Genomic DNA, 15,619 nt, shown 5'->3' with positions numbered 1-15,619 from the left:
AGGAAGGGTGGGAAGGATGATGCGGGAACTGCAGGCCTGGCAGCCTGAGCTTGGTACCGGGGATGGCCTTGGAGCAAATCCTCCTGAGTGCCATCCCATGGCATCTGCAGGGAACCAGGGGGTCTGCAGGAGGGTGGGAAGGCTTTGCAAGGGAATCAGGCCAGGTGGGGGTGTTGGCAGGGTGTTGAAGGGTCCTGTGGGGGTGTTTGGGGGAGGTTGGTGATGTGGGGCTGTTGGAGAAGGAATTGTCTGGAAGCTGAGAGGTCTAGGCTGGAATTTGGTTCAGCTCCAAGGCAGCATCTGTGGTTTTGCACAGCTTTGGTTACAGAGGGCAAGAAGAGTATCTTGGACTTCTTTTGTTAGTGGTCCTGATTCTCATGCAGGGAAGAGGAGGGGAGAGCTGCACTTTATTGCCCACTTAGATACCTCTGTCAGAGACAAGATTTGTCTTTTTGCAGTATACTCATTTGGTTGGGGTACTTTTGTAACACTGAGGAGACCTTCATTCCTTGAGTGCATTTATTCCTGAACAGAATTTTTATATTATTATCCCTTCATAGAAAACCCTTTGCAAACCAAAGAATGGCCCTTTTTTTGCCTCTGATTAGTGCTTGTTTTTTGTAAGTGACTCTCAATGGATGATGTTAAGGTAAATGAGTTGCTGGTTTGAGACAGGAAGCAAACCAGCAAATCTTTTGCATTCTCAGGCCATGCCAATTGATTTGGGAAGTTTGCAGCTTTTTTGAGCTCCTTGAGTGGAGCAATGAGAAGTAACACTTTCCTGAATGTAGGATGCCTAAATGCCAGATTGTTCCGTGCCTCCGCGGCAGAGGTGTCTCTGTGCTGCACGAGATCACTTCAATGAGAAAATAATTCCAGGATGGACTGAGATCTTCTGACAGATACCAAGTGCTGCCACCAGTGGCTCCAAGTGCTCCTGCCAACAGCCACGTGCAGGAAGGAGCACAGACAGCAATGCATGCTGGCTTTGGCTGCCCTCTGGCAGAGAAGCCCCCGGGAGCACAAGTCTCTGGGGCAGCAGATGGGCACCGGTGACGCCAGGGCTCGGGGGATAGCAGGTCTGCTTCGGCAAGGACTCTGTCACACCTGCTGACTGCAGTGCCCCCCGGGCCCCAGGGGTCAGAGCAGCATTCGTGCCCTGGCCCACATGTTCCCTGTGTGTGTCACACCCCTGTGTTTGGGATGGCCAGCAGCCGGGACTTGTCCCAAGGAGGTTGTGCCAGCTTCTGTGCAAGGCCCCGTGCCCTTCCCGCTGTGAGGGCTCCTGCTACTGCCCTGAGCCCGCAGAGCAGGGGAGCATTTGCTTCTTGTTTGAGCCTTTCCTGAAGTTCCTGTCGGGCTGTCTTAGGCACTGGGGACAAGGGATTCCTTTCAACCCAGAGCACTTTGGGTGGGGTGCGGGCAGCCCCAGGGCAGGTGGCAGCGTGTCCAAGGGCCCCTTTGTGACACGGTGCAGCATGGTAACCGTGGAGTGCGATGGGGCATCCAAGGGCCCTTTGTGACACGTCATGACATAGGTGCTGGCAGCAACACGGCCACGCCAGAGTGCTCGGTGCTCGCGACGGGACAGGACGGCTCGTTCGTTGCTGCCCCAGAGCTCTTCCAAAGTGCTACTGCTGCAGCTGACCTTGCAGCCAGACTGCAGCACTTGCTGACTTGGAGCTTTCCAAGGTATCTCCCATCCCTGTGGCCACTGCCACCGAGGCCAGACTGTGGGATTCAGGGACCTCAATCTCTGTTGAGGAGACTCCTGTCATTGGGGCAGGAGCCCTCGAGACCAGAGCACAGGACTTGCTGTCCTGTCGTTTTCCTGAGGCTTCTCTGTCACAGGTGCCCTCAAGGCACCACTGCGGGACCTGTTGACTCCAACCTTGCCCAAGTGCATCCCTCATGCAGGTGCTCTTGTCGTCAAACAGTGACATGGCGGGCAGATTGTCCAGCCTGTTCAGGGGGAAGAAGAACAAAGGCCCTGCAACTGCCCCAGTGCAGCAGCTTGAAGAGCTGGAGCAGTTCCAGCCGCTGCTGGCCGGTGAGTGGCACAGCTGGGCCTCAGGACTGGTCCCTGCAGCCAGCTTGGCCCCATCCCATCCCATCCCATCCCATCCCATCCCATCCCATCCCATCCCAGCCCCTGTGGACATGCCCACGGACAGGATGGAACAGGGGCTGGGGCTGCCCCCACCGGCAGCCGTGCTCCATCCCCTGGCCATCCCAGGGCTGTCCCTGCCTGGGCAGTGCAGGGCTGGCCTGTGTTCTCCGGCATCGCCCGCAGCTCCTCAGCTCTCGCTTTTTGCCAGGTGCAGGCAGGGACTGGACACAAGAGCAGCAGCCTGCCCGTGGCCACTTCCACAGAGCAGTGCAGGTAGCTGCAGCCATCCCCACCTGGGCTGGGCCTGCTGTCCCCTCTCAGCTGAGCACTGCACTTGGAGCACTCCATGGAACATCCCTCTCTTCCCGCCCTGCGTTCTCCTGCAGATCCTGCGGAGGTTCCTGCAGACAAAGAAAACCGCCGCAGCAGTTGAGGGCACAGCTGAGCCTGACTCCAGGCCGACCGAGCTGCAGGCAAACCCTGATTTTGGCACAGGATCCACTGAATGCACGGGCAGCTTTGACACAGGGAAGGCTGACATGGCACTGAATGAGGGCATGGTGATGAGGAACAGTGACACCGGAACAACTCGGGGCGTGGCAGATACTGACACCATGCCCCCTCCGACTGTCGTTCATGCTCCCATTCTGGATCTTTTCAAGGAGAATACTGTTTCTTCTCAGCAGCAGGTAAGCAGCTGGAGGCCTCCCAGGATCCTGTGGCCCCTTAAGCCACATCCACTGGGCCCTCTTAGCCTTTGAGGGCAGCGCAGTGCAGTGGGAAGGGAAGCACTTTTTGGGGGAAGCTGGGGAAAGCACTCCACGTCCCTATGCGTCCTCCAGGTGCAAGCCATGGTGAGGAACATTCACAAGAAACTCATCTCTCATGTCACCGTGGATGCCAGCCTGCAAAGTGCTATTCTGAGGATGGCTGAAGAACACCCTGCTGATGTGGTTCTGAGCCTCCTACACTGTGCCCCAAGCTGTGACAGGTGCGGGACAAAACTGCCTTGAGAGCCACGTGGACACCTTGGCACTGAGCGCTGTCTCAGGGTGCTTTGTCTTTTGCAGGCAACTGTGGCGCTGTGGGTGATTGCCCAGGTGCCCCAGTGCCATAACACAGTAATCCTTCATTCCGCCTGCCTGTTTGTGGCTCTGCTCTTCCAAGTTTTCATCACCACAGGGCAGATGCCAGAGAAGGTTGACAACTTCTGGAGATCATGCTGGGAGGAACACCACCTTCCCACCAATCCCAACAGGTCCCACTTGTCCTGTCCTTCCCATGCCCTGTGGCCAGGGCCAGTGCTCCCAGCGTGACCCGGGCTTTGCTCTGCACACAGGTTTGCAGTGCAGTCCATCAAGGCTCTTCTCTGCCAGCTGTGCTGCAATGATTACGTGGTGGCTTTGGAGCGTGAGCACATCTGGGACATGCTGCTCTGTGCCAACACCCATCACTATGCAGTGGGTCTGCTGGCCAGGTGAGACCCCCTTCTCCCTGCTGTCCCCGGCACTGGTGCCCTGTGCCCAGAGTGCCCCACACCATCCCCGTGGTTGTGGGTGACAGAGCCTTGTCATCGAGGGATGGATGAGCAGACTGGAAAAGGCTGGCAGAGGAGGTTTGGGGCCCAGGAGCAGCCACCTCCCAAAGGGTCCATATCCCCTCGCAGGGTGCTGGGGAAAGATCAGACCTCTGGGAGTCAGTCCTGGGAGAGGTTTGCCCACGCGACTGGCTCAGGGTCTTGGTGCCTTTTTCCCCCTGCCAGGGAATTGCACCGTAGCTTGACCCCCTTGTGTACCCCGATCACCATCTGCCTGCTCAAGGTGCTCGTCAGGGAGGAGCCACGCTGGGATCTGCATGCCCTGGTATTCCTTGTGGAGGTGAGCCTGATGGCCATCGCTGCCTCGCTCAGCTGCCTCCCAGCTCTCTGCCCTCTCGTAGCCACAGCTTCTTGGGATGGTGCCCGCGCCCTGTGCTGCTGCTGCCTGGGCCCAGCCCCGTGTGGTTCCAGGTTCCTGCCAGCCAGGTCTCCTGTCACTGCCCTGTGCCTTTCAGGTCCTGGAGTGTCTGGACCTGAAGGAATGTGGTCGCAGGATGCTGCAGATCATGTCAAAGCACCTGCAGAGCCAGTGCAGGGAGAGGTATTGCCTGGCGCTCAGAGGCCTCGTGGTGCTCAGCAAGGTTCCCTCAACGGTGAGAAGGAGGCAGTGGCTGAAGCCATGCTGGCAGCGTGGGGCTGGGGAACGCAGCCCCTTGGGCTTGGCTGGGCTTCAGAAGCTGAGGCAGCTGCTCCCAGCTCTCCTGCCTCCTGCTTCAGCTGCCTGAGTGCTTTGGGACAGGCCTTTGCCCTCTGGGCTTGGTGGCAACAGGGTGGGCTTGCAGTGCCAGGGCAGCATTGGTGCTGCAGCCTTTCATGGCTTCACAGCACAGCCTTGTGTTCCACACAGGGTGAATACATATGCAGACTGTCTGAAAGGCTTGTGGAGCTGCTGGGAGATGCAGACAGAGAGGTGGTCGGGATGAGCCTCTCTGTCTGGAGGAATTTATGCCAGGATGAAGACAGTGAGATACCCAGGACCACCGCCCTGATGCTTGCTGAGGCACTCCTGCCACTCTTCGAGAACGTAAGGCTCCTTGCCTCCAGCCACGGGCACTGGGTGCTGCCTGGAAACTTTGTGTCCTGTGGATTTTTGGGCCTTTGCTCAGGTGGGCCTGGAGAAGTTAGTCCTGAGGTCCTATGCTCTTCTTTGCCACCAGGACAACAGCCATGTGCAGCTGCTCTCGATTCACCTCTTTCAAAAGGTGATAGAGTTGGTAGCGAAGAAATGGAAAAAGTCTCTGAAGCCAATTGTGAGCCAGAGCGTGTTCTCACTTTTAATCCACTGGCATTATGAGAACCAGCGTGTGGCAGAGGTGAGGACTCGTGGGATGCTGCTGCATCCCTGGGAGGGGGCTCGGCTGCCTCCTGCCCCTGCGCCTCACCGGCTCCAGCCTCCCCCAGGCTATGGCACAGGGACACGGCTCCTGTGCCCTGGGCTGTGGTGCCATCTCTGGCTCTCTACTACTCTCCAGGCCTCTCGCGAAGCACTGCTTTGCATGGCCAGACACCTGAAGAGGAGGGACCTCAAGGAGCTGCTGAACAAGGGGCAGCAGGTGAGGTTCACCGAGTGCCTGGCAAGGGGAGCCTGGGGAAGCCCCAGCCGAAGCCTGGGGAAGCCCCCTGCACCCCGTGCTCAGTGTGCGGGGCTGCCAGCCGTGGCCCTGCCCGGCGCTGCTCCCCACACGCCGCTGCCTTCCCCGGGCCGTGGGGCTCTTGCCCAGGCTGCTCTGGCCCCGAGCCGGGTGCCCACGGAGCGCCGGCCCAGCCGGGCTGTGGGGCGCGGCGGCACCGCGGCTCCCCGGGCAGCGCCCGGCCCTCTGCCCCCTCCGAAGCCCGGCGCCAGCGGCTGCCGGCCGGGCCTCGGGGCTCTGCGGGCAGGGGAGGCCAGGGCTGGGCGCAGAGCCCGCGCCAAGCCTTCCCGCCGCGCCCCGGCGCTCTCTGCAGCTGACAGAGGACGAGAGCCGAGAGCGCATGCGCCACGCCCTGCCGTTCCTGGAGACCCCAGGAAAGGCCCTGCGACAGGCGACCATCGGGGTCATGGGTGAGCCACGAGCCCAGGCTCCCTCCATCCCTCCTCCCTCCCCGGCCCGGCCCGGGCTGAGCCCTGCCGGCCCTGCCGGGGGAGGAGGCCGTGTGGCCCCAGGGCTCTCAGTGCCGCTGCGGGGCAGCTGTACCGCCCGGGGCCGAGACAGGCTCTGCGTTCCCAGGGGTCTTCGGACTGAACACCATGGAGCGGCAGGAAGAACTCCTGTCAGGAGCTCAGTGAGGGCAGGGTGAGCGAGGGCAGCGGGGTGTCAGCGCGGGCTGGCGGGGGGAGCTGCAACCCCTGTCCTGGCTGCGGAGGGCTCTGCTCCCTGTGCGGATGAAGGGTGGCTTGGGCAGAGCACGGAGAGGTTCCAGGGACAGTGCGGGGATCCGTGGCCAGCACCTTCGGGCTGATTCCGCTGTCTCCTGCTCCCTCCTGGCCATGGCAGGAGCTAGGTGGGATGGCCCTGGCAGGAGTGTCTCCTTGGGTCCTCGCAGATCCTGGCTCTGACCATGGCTCTTCCTCTCTGTTGCAGCCCATCAAGCCCTGAGGCAAGATGACAGCCCCTGCTGCTCTCCCTGGGAATTCAAGCCCAGTTTTCCCAAGGAGCTGAAGCACTGGGGTCATCTTGTGCATCAAGAGAAACAGTGTCCCTACAACAGGACCAGAAGACAGAGCAGGGAACACCACCTCTCAGTGCCACTGGAGCTCCAGGCACAGCTGATGCTGCTCACAGCTGAGCCTGTGTGAAGCTCCAGGAGCTCCTGTCTGTTGAAGCTCCCTCCCTCCAGCCCTCAGACCCTGCCCATCCCCTTTTTACCCTCCCAACTCAGCCCTTCGCTTCGCTTTCTGTTAATAAACATTTTGGCTTCTTCCCTTTACCTCCTTCAGAAAGGAGCTGTATGACATCACAAAGTGGGTTGTGCGAGGTCATGGAGCAGCTATGGCATCCCAGAGGGGACTGTTTGAAATCACAGATCAGCCTGTGACATCACAGTGTGGCTGTATGACATGCCAGGTTGGCTGTGAGGTCACAGAGTGGGTTGAGACATCACAGAGCTGGCTGTGACATCATAGACTGGGCTGTGAAATCACCGGTTGGTTGTGTGACATCATTGGGCAGGATGTAATGTCACATGGTGGTGATGTGACACCATAAAGCAGGCTGTGGCACAGAGTAGGTTGTGACATCACAAAGAGGGCTGTGCAGCTGCAGAGCAGACTCTGCCATCATAGAGGATGGCTCTGTTGGACATCAGAGAGCAGGATGTGACATCACAGTGTGGCTTTGTAACATCATGGAGCAGGCTGTGTGATGTCACAGAGAAGGCTGTGAAATCACAGAGTGGGTTGTGACATCACAGGGTTGCTGGGTGACATCCCAGCTGGGTTGTGACATCACAGAGCAGGTTGTGATGTCGCAGAATGCTGGTGTGACACCTGAGGGCAGATTGTTTGACATCACAGTGTGAACTGTGACATCCCAGAGTGTCTCTCTGACATCACAGGTAGCTGTGTGACATCACAGGGTAGCTGTGTGAGGTCACTGGGGAGGTGACTCCACCCCAGCCCCCCTCACAGTTTCCCCCAGAGAAGTCCAACGCTGCTGGTGCACAGCAGGGTCCCCTGTCCCCCCAGGTCCCCCCTGCCCCCCAGTGCCACAGCCTCCCCCAGAGGATGTTGCATGAGATAGACCCCCAGAGCCTGACACAGGGACAGGGGGGACAGGGCCCTGGGGGCTGGGAGAGGGGGACAGGGACCCCCCAGCAGTGTCCCCGTGTCCCCCAGGGTGAGAGCCTGGCCCGGGGCTCCTACACCCTCTTACGAATGAGGGCTTGAGAGCACTAAAAATATCCCCAGCAAGGGATCAGCAAAAATCAGGTTTAATATTAAGTGACAGCATGAGAAAATTCCTTGGCAAGAGTCACTCTGCTCCTGACTGGACAGTTCAGGCACACCAGGGGAAAAAAGCAACAATGAAAGCAAGGAAATTCAGGCAATCAAACCAGAAATGAACTGAGAACTGCCACTGTGTGTGTGTGGGTGCCTCTGAAAAAAGATAGTGAGGGAAGAGATGAATATGGCCTAAAAGCCTGAGAGCCCTCAAACTCAACAGAACTTCACTTATACTGTAACCTAAACTTATATCTTAAAATGAATCACTTATTAAAAGAAAAAAACTAATCTGTATTTTATGTAACATATAACCAATCATGTAACATATAACCAATGATGTAACATAGGAACAAAGGAGGAGTAGCGCCCCTGCCGCCAGGCTGGGGCTGGGCTGGGTGGCCCTGCTCAGGGACACAGGGACCCGGGGCATCCCTGCATTCTGGTGGATTCACAAGCACCACCCCTGGCCTGCCCTGCGCTTGCTTTGGGCCACGCCAGCCCCGTCCCAGCAGCTGGGCCCAGCTCCCAGCCCCAGCCTGGCTCAGTGCTGGCGGCACAGTCCTGCTCTGCCAGCGTGTGCCAGCCTGGGGGCACAGGGAACAAACCCTCAGGGCCTGACTGCAGTGACTGTGCTGCTTGCTTTTCTTCCAGGACTGATGGCGATCTGAGGTGTGGATGCCACCCACCTGTATATACATCTTGAGAATGTTCTTCAGTTGTTTTATCTACGTAGATTTTAGATAGTGTTATCCTCGATAAATACATTTTATATTTTGTTCTTAGATAGGTTCCTATGTAAATACATTCTATAGATTGTTGTTGTTATAAAGATTCTTACATTGTAAATACATGATGGAGGTAATTTTTGTTGCTTCAGCAGAGTAAGTCCAATAACATTTGAAAAGGACTTGGAGCCTGGCTCCCAATTCTACACACAGGGCTAGAGCAGACGAGAGGCAGCCTGCATTAAGGCATTAGTTATTATTGCTTTTAGTCCAGAACACTCAAAACCCCAACATCTTCCATCGACGGTTACAAGTGGGTGGGCAGTTTCAACTACCAAAGTGCAGCTAGCGGGACTGTCTGCAACACTGGTCATAGCAGAGGTAAATATAGCTATGCTAGAGGCTCACCATTAAATATAACAGTGAACAACCACCACCTTCAGTAATGAGCCAGGCTTTAGAGGACTCTGGTTTGCCATGAACAGGCAGGCTGGAAAAGGTTCTCCACATTGCTGAGCAGCTCCAGCCTTGTCCTACAGAGCTGTTGCACACAGAATCTGCCTCTCCCTGGGAGCCCAGCATGGGCACCCTCCACTCATCAGCCAATGAGGACTTCACCACTAGGATGAAGAGGAAATTAAAAAGCCTCCATGGAAGCAACTCTGGCACTTTACAGCAGAGGAACATATTTTTCTATCAGGTCAGCGTTGTAGCTCATGAAGCCTTCCACAGCAGCCAGCCTTTGGCTCCCACACAGTGCCTGTCACCCTCACCAGGCTGTCCCTGCTCTTGTGCACCACACTTCCCTCCCTGATGCCCCCAAGTGCATAAAGGAGCAGCTCTGTGCTCCAAGCAGCACAAAGCAGCAGCAGCAGCTCTCAGCAGAGATGCACCTGGCCACCTTTTCTCCCCCAGCAAAAACTGGCTGAGCTTCCTGAAACATGCTTCCAGGCTGGGGAGGACCACAGGCATCTCGCAGTCCACTTGGCCACACCATGCTCCCCTGATGCACTGAGGACTCCTTCCCCTGCCAGAGGAGCATCAGCCATCAGCTGTGGGGGCATGGAGAGGACACCTGGCCCCACAGCACTTGCCCAGCCCTGCCACATGCTCACAGCACCAGACTCCGCTCTCGCTGCTCTGGGCTTTGCTGATCTGGAGCTACTCTCCAGCTGCTGACATGCTTCCCCAGCTGAGGAACGAGCTCCAGCTGCCAATGGGCATTCTGCAAAACCTGCTCTTAGACATCAAAACCTATTTTTCATCTCCAGCCCAAGGAAGGAGTATCAAGCCAACCCTCAATACTTTGGCATGGGCCAGGGGAGTCCTCACCGCGCAGGTGAGGGGGAGCATCCTGCCTAAGCCCCCTTTCCATCCCCTCCCACCAGGGAGAAAAGCAAAGAGAAAAGCAAGCCAAGGGCCAGGTTCCCTCTGCCCTGGCCCAACAGCAAAGTATAATGCTGTTGGGTTTGCCAAGGGCACCCTGAGTGTCCTTGGCAGAAGGGAGTGCTGAGACCTTGCTTAGAGACCTTTGGAGAGGGTGAGACATTCAGTGATCCCTCTGCTCTCTGCAGGGTCTGGTTTCACCCCAGGGTGACACAGGAATGTGATTGTGCTCTGATTGCAGCCAAAGGTGCAAAGCCAGGGCAGTTGGGAACAAGCCACACCAGCCGCTCACCTTGCCCTGAGCCACAGGGAATCCCTTTGCCTCTTACATCTCTCAGTGGCAAGCTCTGAGTGCAGCAGAAGTGCTGGGGATTTCTGACCTCAGACAACCAGGTATGGTGTAAGAGAAGGAAAACAATTCCTTCATCTCTTTCCTGCCTTCTATATCCTGTAAAACTGGGAGTAAAAATGCTACCAAATATTTCTACTTTAAGAGTGATTCCACAGATAAATCCTGAATACCCAGCCTTGTCCCTCTGCCAATGGCCACAAACCCAGGGCAGCAGGGCAGGGATGGCTCCTGGAGAGCCCCACGCACAGCCCTGGCTGCTCATGGCACACTCAGACAGCACAAGTGCAGCTCAAGCAGGGACCTGGATGAAGGTTTTCCCAGAGAAGGAACGAGGGTGGATGAGTCCCAGCAGGACAGTCTGCAGGGAATGGCAGTGGTTTGGCTCAAAGCAGCCTGTCCTGACTTGTCACTGTCCTTTTCTCCATCAACAGGTCCCCATGGCCAGAGGCAGAAAATGTCCAACAGCAGCTCCACCAGCCACTTCCTCCTCCTGCCATTCGCAGACACATGGCAGCTGCAGCTCCTGCACTTCTGCCTCTTGCTGGGCATCTCCCTGGCTGCCCTCCTGGCCAACAGCCTCATCATCAGCGCCATAGCCTGCGGCCACCACCTGCACACCCCATGTTCTTCTTCCTGCTCAACCTGGCCCTCACCGACCTGGGCTCCATCTACACCACTGTCCCCAAAGCCATGCACAATTCCCTCTGGGACACCAGGGACATCTCCTACACAGGATGTGCTGCATAGGTTTTCTTCTTCCTTTTCTTCATCACAGCAGAGTATTGTCTCCTCACCATCATTAGCTATTACCGCTCTGTGTCCATCTGCAAACCCCTGCACTATGGGACCCTCCTGGGCAGCACAGCTTGTGCCCACATGGCAGCAGCTGCCTGGGCCAGTGGCTTTCTCATTGCTCTGCTGCACACAGCCAATACATTTTGCCTGCCCCTGGGCCAGGGCAATGCCCTGGGCCAGTTCTTCTGTGAAATCCCACACATCCTCAAGCTCTCCTGTGCACACTCCAAACTCAGGGAATTGGAGGTCTCTGTTTTCACTACCTCCTTAGCACTTGGTTGTTTTGTGTTCATTGTTTTCTCCTATGTGCAGATCTTCAGGGCTGTGCTGAGGATCCCCTCTGAGCAGGGACGGCACAAAGCCTTTTCCACATGCCTCCCTCACCTGGCTGTGGTCTCCCTGTTTCTCAGCACTGGCACATTTGCCTACCTGAAGCCTCCCTCCCTCTCCTCCCCATCCCTGGATCTGGCACTGTCAGTTCTGTACTCAGTGGTGCCTCCAGTATTGAACCCTCTCATTTACTGCCTGAGGAACCAGGAGCTCAGGAATACCCTGTGGAAACTGAAAACTTGATGCTTATTAGAAGTGAAAAACTTCCTTTATCCTTCTGCACATCACTCTTAATGCAAGTTATTACAGGCCCAGCCTGCCTTCACAGGTTATTGGCAGTAGTTATGGTAGTTGTTCTGTATTTTTTTTTTATTCTTCAAAAGGGGTGTGCAACTAAATTTTATGATTCAACCCTATTTTTTAATTGATTTTCTACCTTTTAAATTTTACTCAGAGACCGTGCAAATGAGGGACTGTGCTATGTATTTAAATAAAATAAAGGGGCTTGCATTGACTTGTTTGTCCAATATCCTTCATCTGATGCCATAGGAAAGCCGATGGCAGGGCCAACGTGCAGAGACAGAGAGAAAAGAGTCCCAGCTCAGCAGCACAGCCAGGGAGCAGTATGCTTGCTCTTTCCAGCTCTGCTCTTCCCAACCCAACACTCCCCTTCCCAGCCCTTTGGTGGGTGTAAGGCCTGAGTGCTCTGTCAGCTTGGTCACAGTCCTGCTGCATGGCTGTGCTGTGAGCAGAGGCAGGGACAGGCCATGGGCACTGCTGGGACACAGCTGGCCTCCAGCATAGCAGTTCCAGCAGCAAAGGGCATCTCCTGAGGGCACTGCAGGAAGGCTCTGCTCTCCCTCCAAAGTCACTCTTGGGAACAGAGATATTCTATTTTATACTATATTTTATCCTAGTGCTACTTTACACAGTACCTTATCACTTCTAAATGCTAAATTCATATCTGCAAAAGCCAACATTCGCTATCCACTCATTTACCACACAGAGGGTTGAGCGGCCGACTCAACCTTCCAGGCTCCGAGATTTTCTCGTCCCTGTCGCCTCTCCTGCTCCCGCTGTCAGACACTCTGCTGCTGTGGAGTCTCACACATCTAAGCCATCACTGCTGCCCCACCTTGGGCGCCACATGTAGAAGTTTTCATATTGTCACTGAATCTGCGGGAAAAACAAAAACCCTCCAAAACATTTTTAATGTTAGAGAGTCAAGGCGTTACTTTATTATCTGACCTGGACGTTGTTCTGGCCAGGATGTGCCACAGAAATCATCTCATCCACACATAACCCTGCTGTGCAGAGAGAATCATTCCATGATACATGGCTTTTACCTGATTTTCAGATATTTTATGCAGTAAAAATACATAGGAAAGCATTGGGTCAGTGTTCATTGGTCTATAGTTGAGCAAACGCCCAGTATTCAGTTTCTCCTTGGATCTGAATCTCCTCGCCTCTGATGTTAATTAGATTCTTCATTCTTCAGTTTCCTTTCTGGGCCAGGATGTCTTCACCCCTGCTGGAGGTGGTCTGGGGTTTTAGATATCCACTGATGTCCTGCTGATGCTCTGCTGATTGCCTTTATCTTTGGGTTACTTTATCTTATCTTTATCTTATCTCTATCTTATCTTTATCTTATCTTATCTTTATCATCTTTATCTTTTACCTTTATCTTTGGGTTCCTCCCAGTCTGTTGATATGCTGAGTCCATCAGACCTCACCTGGTAGAACAATGCCTTGGAAAGAAACCTAAAATTCTTTTTTTTTTTGGGACAAAGACGAACAAAACCTTTGACTAAAGTTATACAAAATTTTTAACCTGATATATTTTCCAGCAAGTCCATCAGCTCTTGGTTGTGCATTAAGTTCAACTCCTCATGGCCATTTTTCTTGAGGAAATCCTCCACATTTTTGGACTCAAACTCTCCATTTTTGAGGTCAAACTCTCCATTTTGGGGGTTTTCTCTTAATGTTGGGGTTTTTCTCTCCATTTTTGATCTCAAATTCTCATTTTTGGGGCTTTTTCTCTCCATTTTTTTTCTTTCTATTTTTGGGCTCAAACTCTTAATTCTTGTGGTTTTCTCCAATTTTGATCTCAAAATCTCATATTTTGGGGTTTTTCTCTCAATTTTTTTCAGTTTCTCTCCATTTTTGGGCTTAAATTCCCAATTTTTGTGTTTTTTCTCCATTTTTGGAATCAAACTCTCCATTTTTGGGTTTTCTCTCTCCAATTTCGGGATCAAACTCTCAATTTTTGGGGTTTTTTCACCACTCTTTTTTTTTTTTTTTAGATTTCATTGTGTTTTTCTCTTAACTCCACCCAGCTATGATGGTGACAGAAATCAGAGCCCTGGGCTCCTCCAGGGACACAAAGCTCATTGGGCTCTGCTGAATGGTGAGGAAAAGTCCTGAAATCCCCCAAAATACCTTCAAAAATCCCAAAAACACCTGAGCTGGAAAACCCTAAAACGCTCCCAAAAGACAAACAAAAATCCCCATAAAAAATCAACAAAAAAAATCCCCAATAAACAAACAAAATGAAACCCAAACCAAAAAAACTCTCAAAACCCCCCAAAAAATCCACCCTGAAAACCCCCCCAAAAACCAAAAAAACCAAAGAAAAAACTCCCAAAAAAGCCCCCAAAAATCCCCCACAAATAAACCTCAAATCCAATCTGAAATGCCCCAAAACCCTCCAAATTACCCCAAAAATCCTCCTCCAAAAACCCACAAATCCCCCCAAAATCCACCAGAAAAGCCCACAAATCCTCCCAAAAATACCCCAGAAATCCTCCCCAAAAAACTCCCAAATTCTCCCCAAATTTCCCCAAAAATCTTCCTGAAAATCCTCCGCCCAAAACCCCCAAAATTCCCTCTTAAAAATCCCCAAAATCTCAAACTCCCCCCCAAAAATCCCCAAATTCTCTTCCAACGACACCTCTTAAAGCTATTGGGGAATTTGGGGGAATTTTGGGTGTAATTTGGGGGAATTGTGAATGGATTTGGGGTGAATTTTGGGGGTAATTTGGGAAGGATTTTGGGGGATTTAGTAGGAATTTGGGGTGGATTTTGGAAGGAATTTGGGGATTTGGGGTGGATTTTGGTGGATTTTGGATGGATTTGGGGTAATTTGGGGTGGATTTGGGGAGAATTTTGGGGCAATTTAGGGGAATTTTGGGTGGATTTGTAGTGGATTTGGGGGATTTTGGGGCATTTGGGGTGGATTTGGGATGGAATTTGGGGTCAATTTCAGACAGATTTTGGGGAAGGTTTCAGGGAGAATTCGGGGGAATTTCAGGGGGAATTCAGGGTGGATTTTGGGGAAATTCAGGGGAATTTGGGGAGAAATTTGGGGTAGTTTTGGGGGCAATTTGGGGCAGATTTTTGGGTATTTTCAGGAGGACTTAGGGGAATTCCGGGGGGACTTCGGGGCAAATTTGAAGGAATTTTGGGGGGATTTGCGGGAGAAATTTTGGGGGAATTTGGGGGATTTGGGGGGGAATTTTGGGTTGAATTTGGGGGAATTTTGGGGGGATTCAGGGAGAAATTTCTGGAGAATTTTGGGGAAATTCAGGGGAATTTGGGGGAACTTTGGGGTTGAATTTCAGGCAGATTTTCAGGCAGATTTTGGGGTAATTTCAGGCAGATTTTGGGGTTTCTCCTGACGCCCTCTCCCCATTTCCAGGGCTGATTTTAGGGATTTCTCCGGAAGTCTCAATTGGACCAAAATTCCAGAGGGATCCGGAAATCCCAAATCTCTTCCATGTCCCCCAGGAGGGGGGAGGAGAGATTTTTGGGGAGGGGGAGATCCTTTTTGGGGAGGAAAAATCCCAATTTGGGGAGGAAAAATCCCAATTTGGGGAGGAAAAAATCCCAATTTGGGGGTAAATTCGGGGAGGGAGAATCCAATTTTGGGTCTGGGGGCTTCCAAGTTGGGGATTCGGGGAAATCCAGAGATTCCCGAATCAGCGCCGATGATTCACGCCTCGGTTCCAGAGATTCCCGAATCTTTTCCTGCGATTCCTGAATGACCTCCAGGGATTCCCGACTCTTTTCTGGAGATTGCTGAATCTGCTCAAGATATTCCGGGCAATCCAGAAATTCCCGAATCAGCACCGATGGATTCCCGAATCTCCTCAGAGGATTCCCGAATCCCCTCCGATGACTCCCGACTCTTTTCTGGCGATTCCCGACTATCTGGAGATTCCCAAATCACCTCTGGGGACTTCTGAATCACCTCCGATGAATCCTGACCCTTTTCCAGGCAATCCAGAGATTCCCGACTCCCCTCCGATGATTCCCAACCTTTTTCCGGGAATTCCCAACCCTTTCCTGGCCACTCCCGCCACTTTCCCTGCCATTCCTAACCCTTTCCTGGCGATTCCCACCT

General features: G+C 53.6%; 1 protein-coding gene and 1 long non-coding RNA gene across 2 annotated transcripts; both read left to right on the top strand.

Moving 5' to 3' along the window:
• Nucleotides 1-1,928: 1,928 nt before the first annotated feature.
• On the top strand, nucleotides 1,929-2,581 carry LOC146424133 (uncharacterized). Its single transcript, XR_014847148.1, has 3 exons — nucleotides 1,929-2,050; nucleotides 2,319-2,383; nucleotides 2,497-2,581. It is a non-coding gene; the product is annotated as an uncharacterized LOC146424133 (long non-coding RNA).
• Nucleotides 2,582-5,203: 2,622 nt separating this feature from the next.
• Nucleotides 5,204-6,597, top strand: LOC146424132 (uncharacterized). Its single transcript, XM_085043946.1, has 3 exons — nucleotides 5,204-5,748; nucleotides 5,915-5,980; nucleotides 6,269-6,597. The coding sequence occupies exons 1-3, from the start codon at nucleotides 5,204-5,206 to the stop codon at nucleotides 6,291-6,293; spliced, it is 636 nt and encodes a 211-aa protein (XP_084900072.1). The 3' UTR covers nucleotides 6,294-6,597.
• Nucleotides 6,598-15,619: the final 9,022 nt, after the last annotated feature.

This window comes from Lichenostomus cassidix, unplaced genomic scaffold (assembly GCF_008360975.1).
Source record: "Lichenostomus cassidix isolate B80296 unplaced genomic scaffold, HeHo_3.0 HiC_scaffold_42, whole genome shotgun sequence".
Classification (NCBI taxonomy): Eukaryota; Metazoa; Chordata; class Aves; order Passeriformes; family Meliphagidae; genus Lichenostomus; species Lichenostomus cassidix.
The sequence above is the reverse complement of the archived record's forward strand: the minus strand, read 5'-3'. Positions and strand labels throughout refer to the sequence as shown.

Bases quoted from the DNA above. Each gene is read 5' to 3' on its own strand.
- LOC146424132 (XM_085043946.1), top strand. From the start codon at position 5,204: ATGGCCAGACACCTGAAGAGGAGGGACCTCAAGGAGCTGCTGAACAAG. The intron at 5,749-5,914 runs GTGAGCCACGAG...CTGCGTTCCCAG, and splicing joins GGCGACCATCGGGGTCATGG to GGGTCTTCGGACTGAACACC. The intron at 5,981-6,268 runs GTGAGCGAGGGC...TCTCTGTTGCAG, and splicing joins AGGAGCTCAGTGAGGGCAGG to CCCATCAAGCCCTGAGGCAA.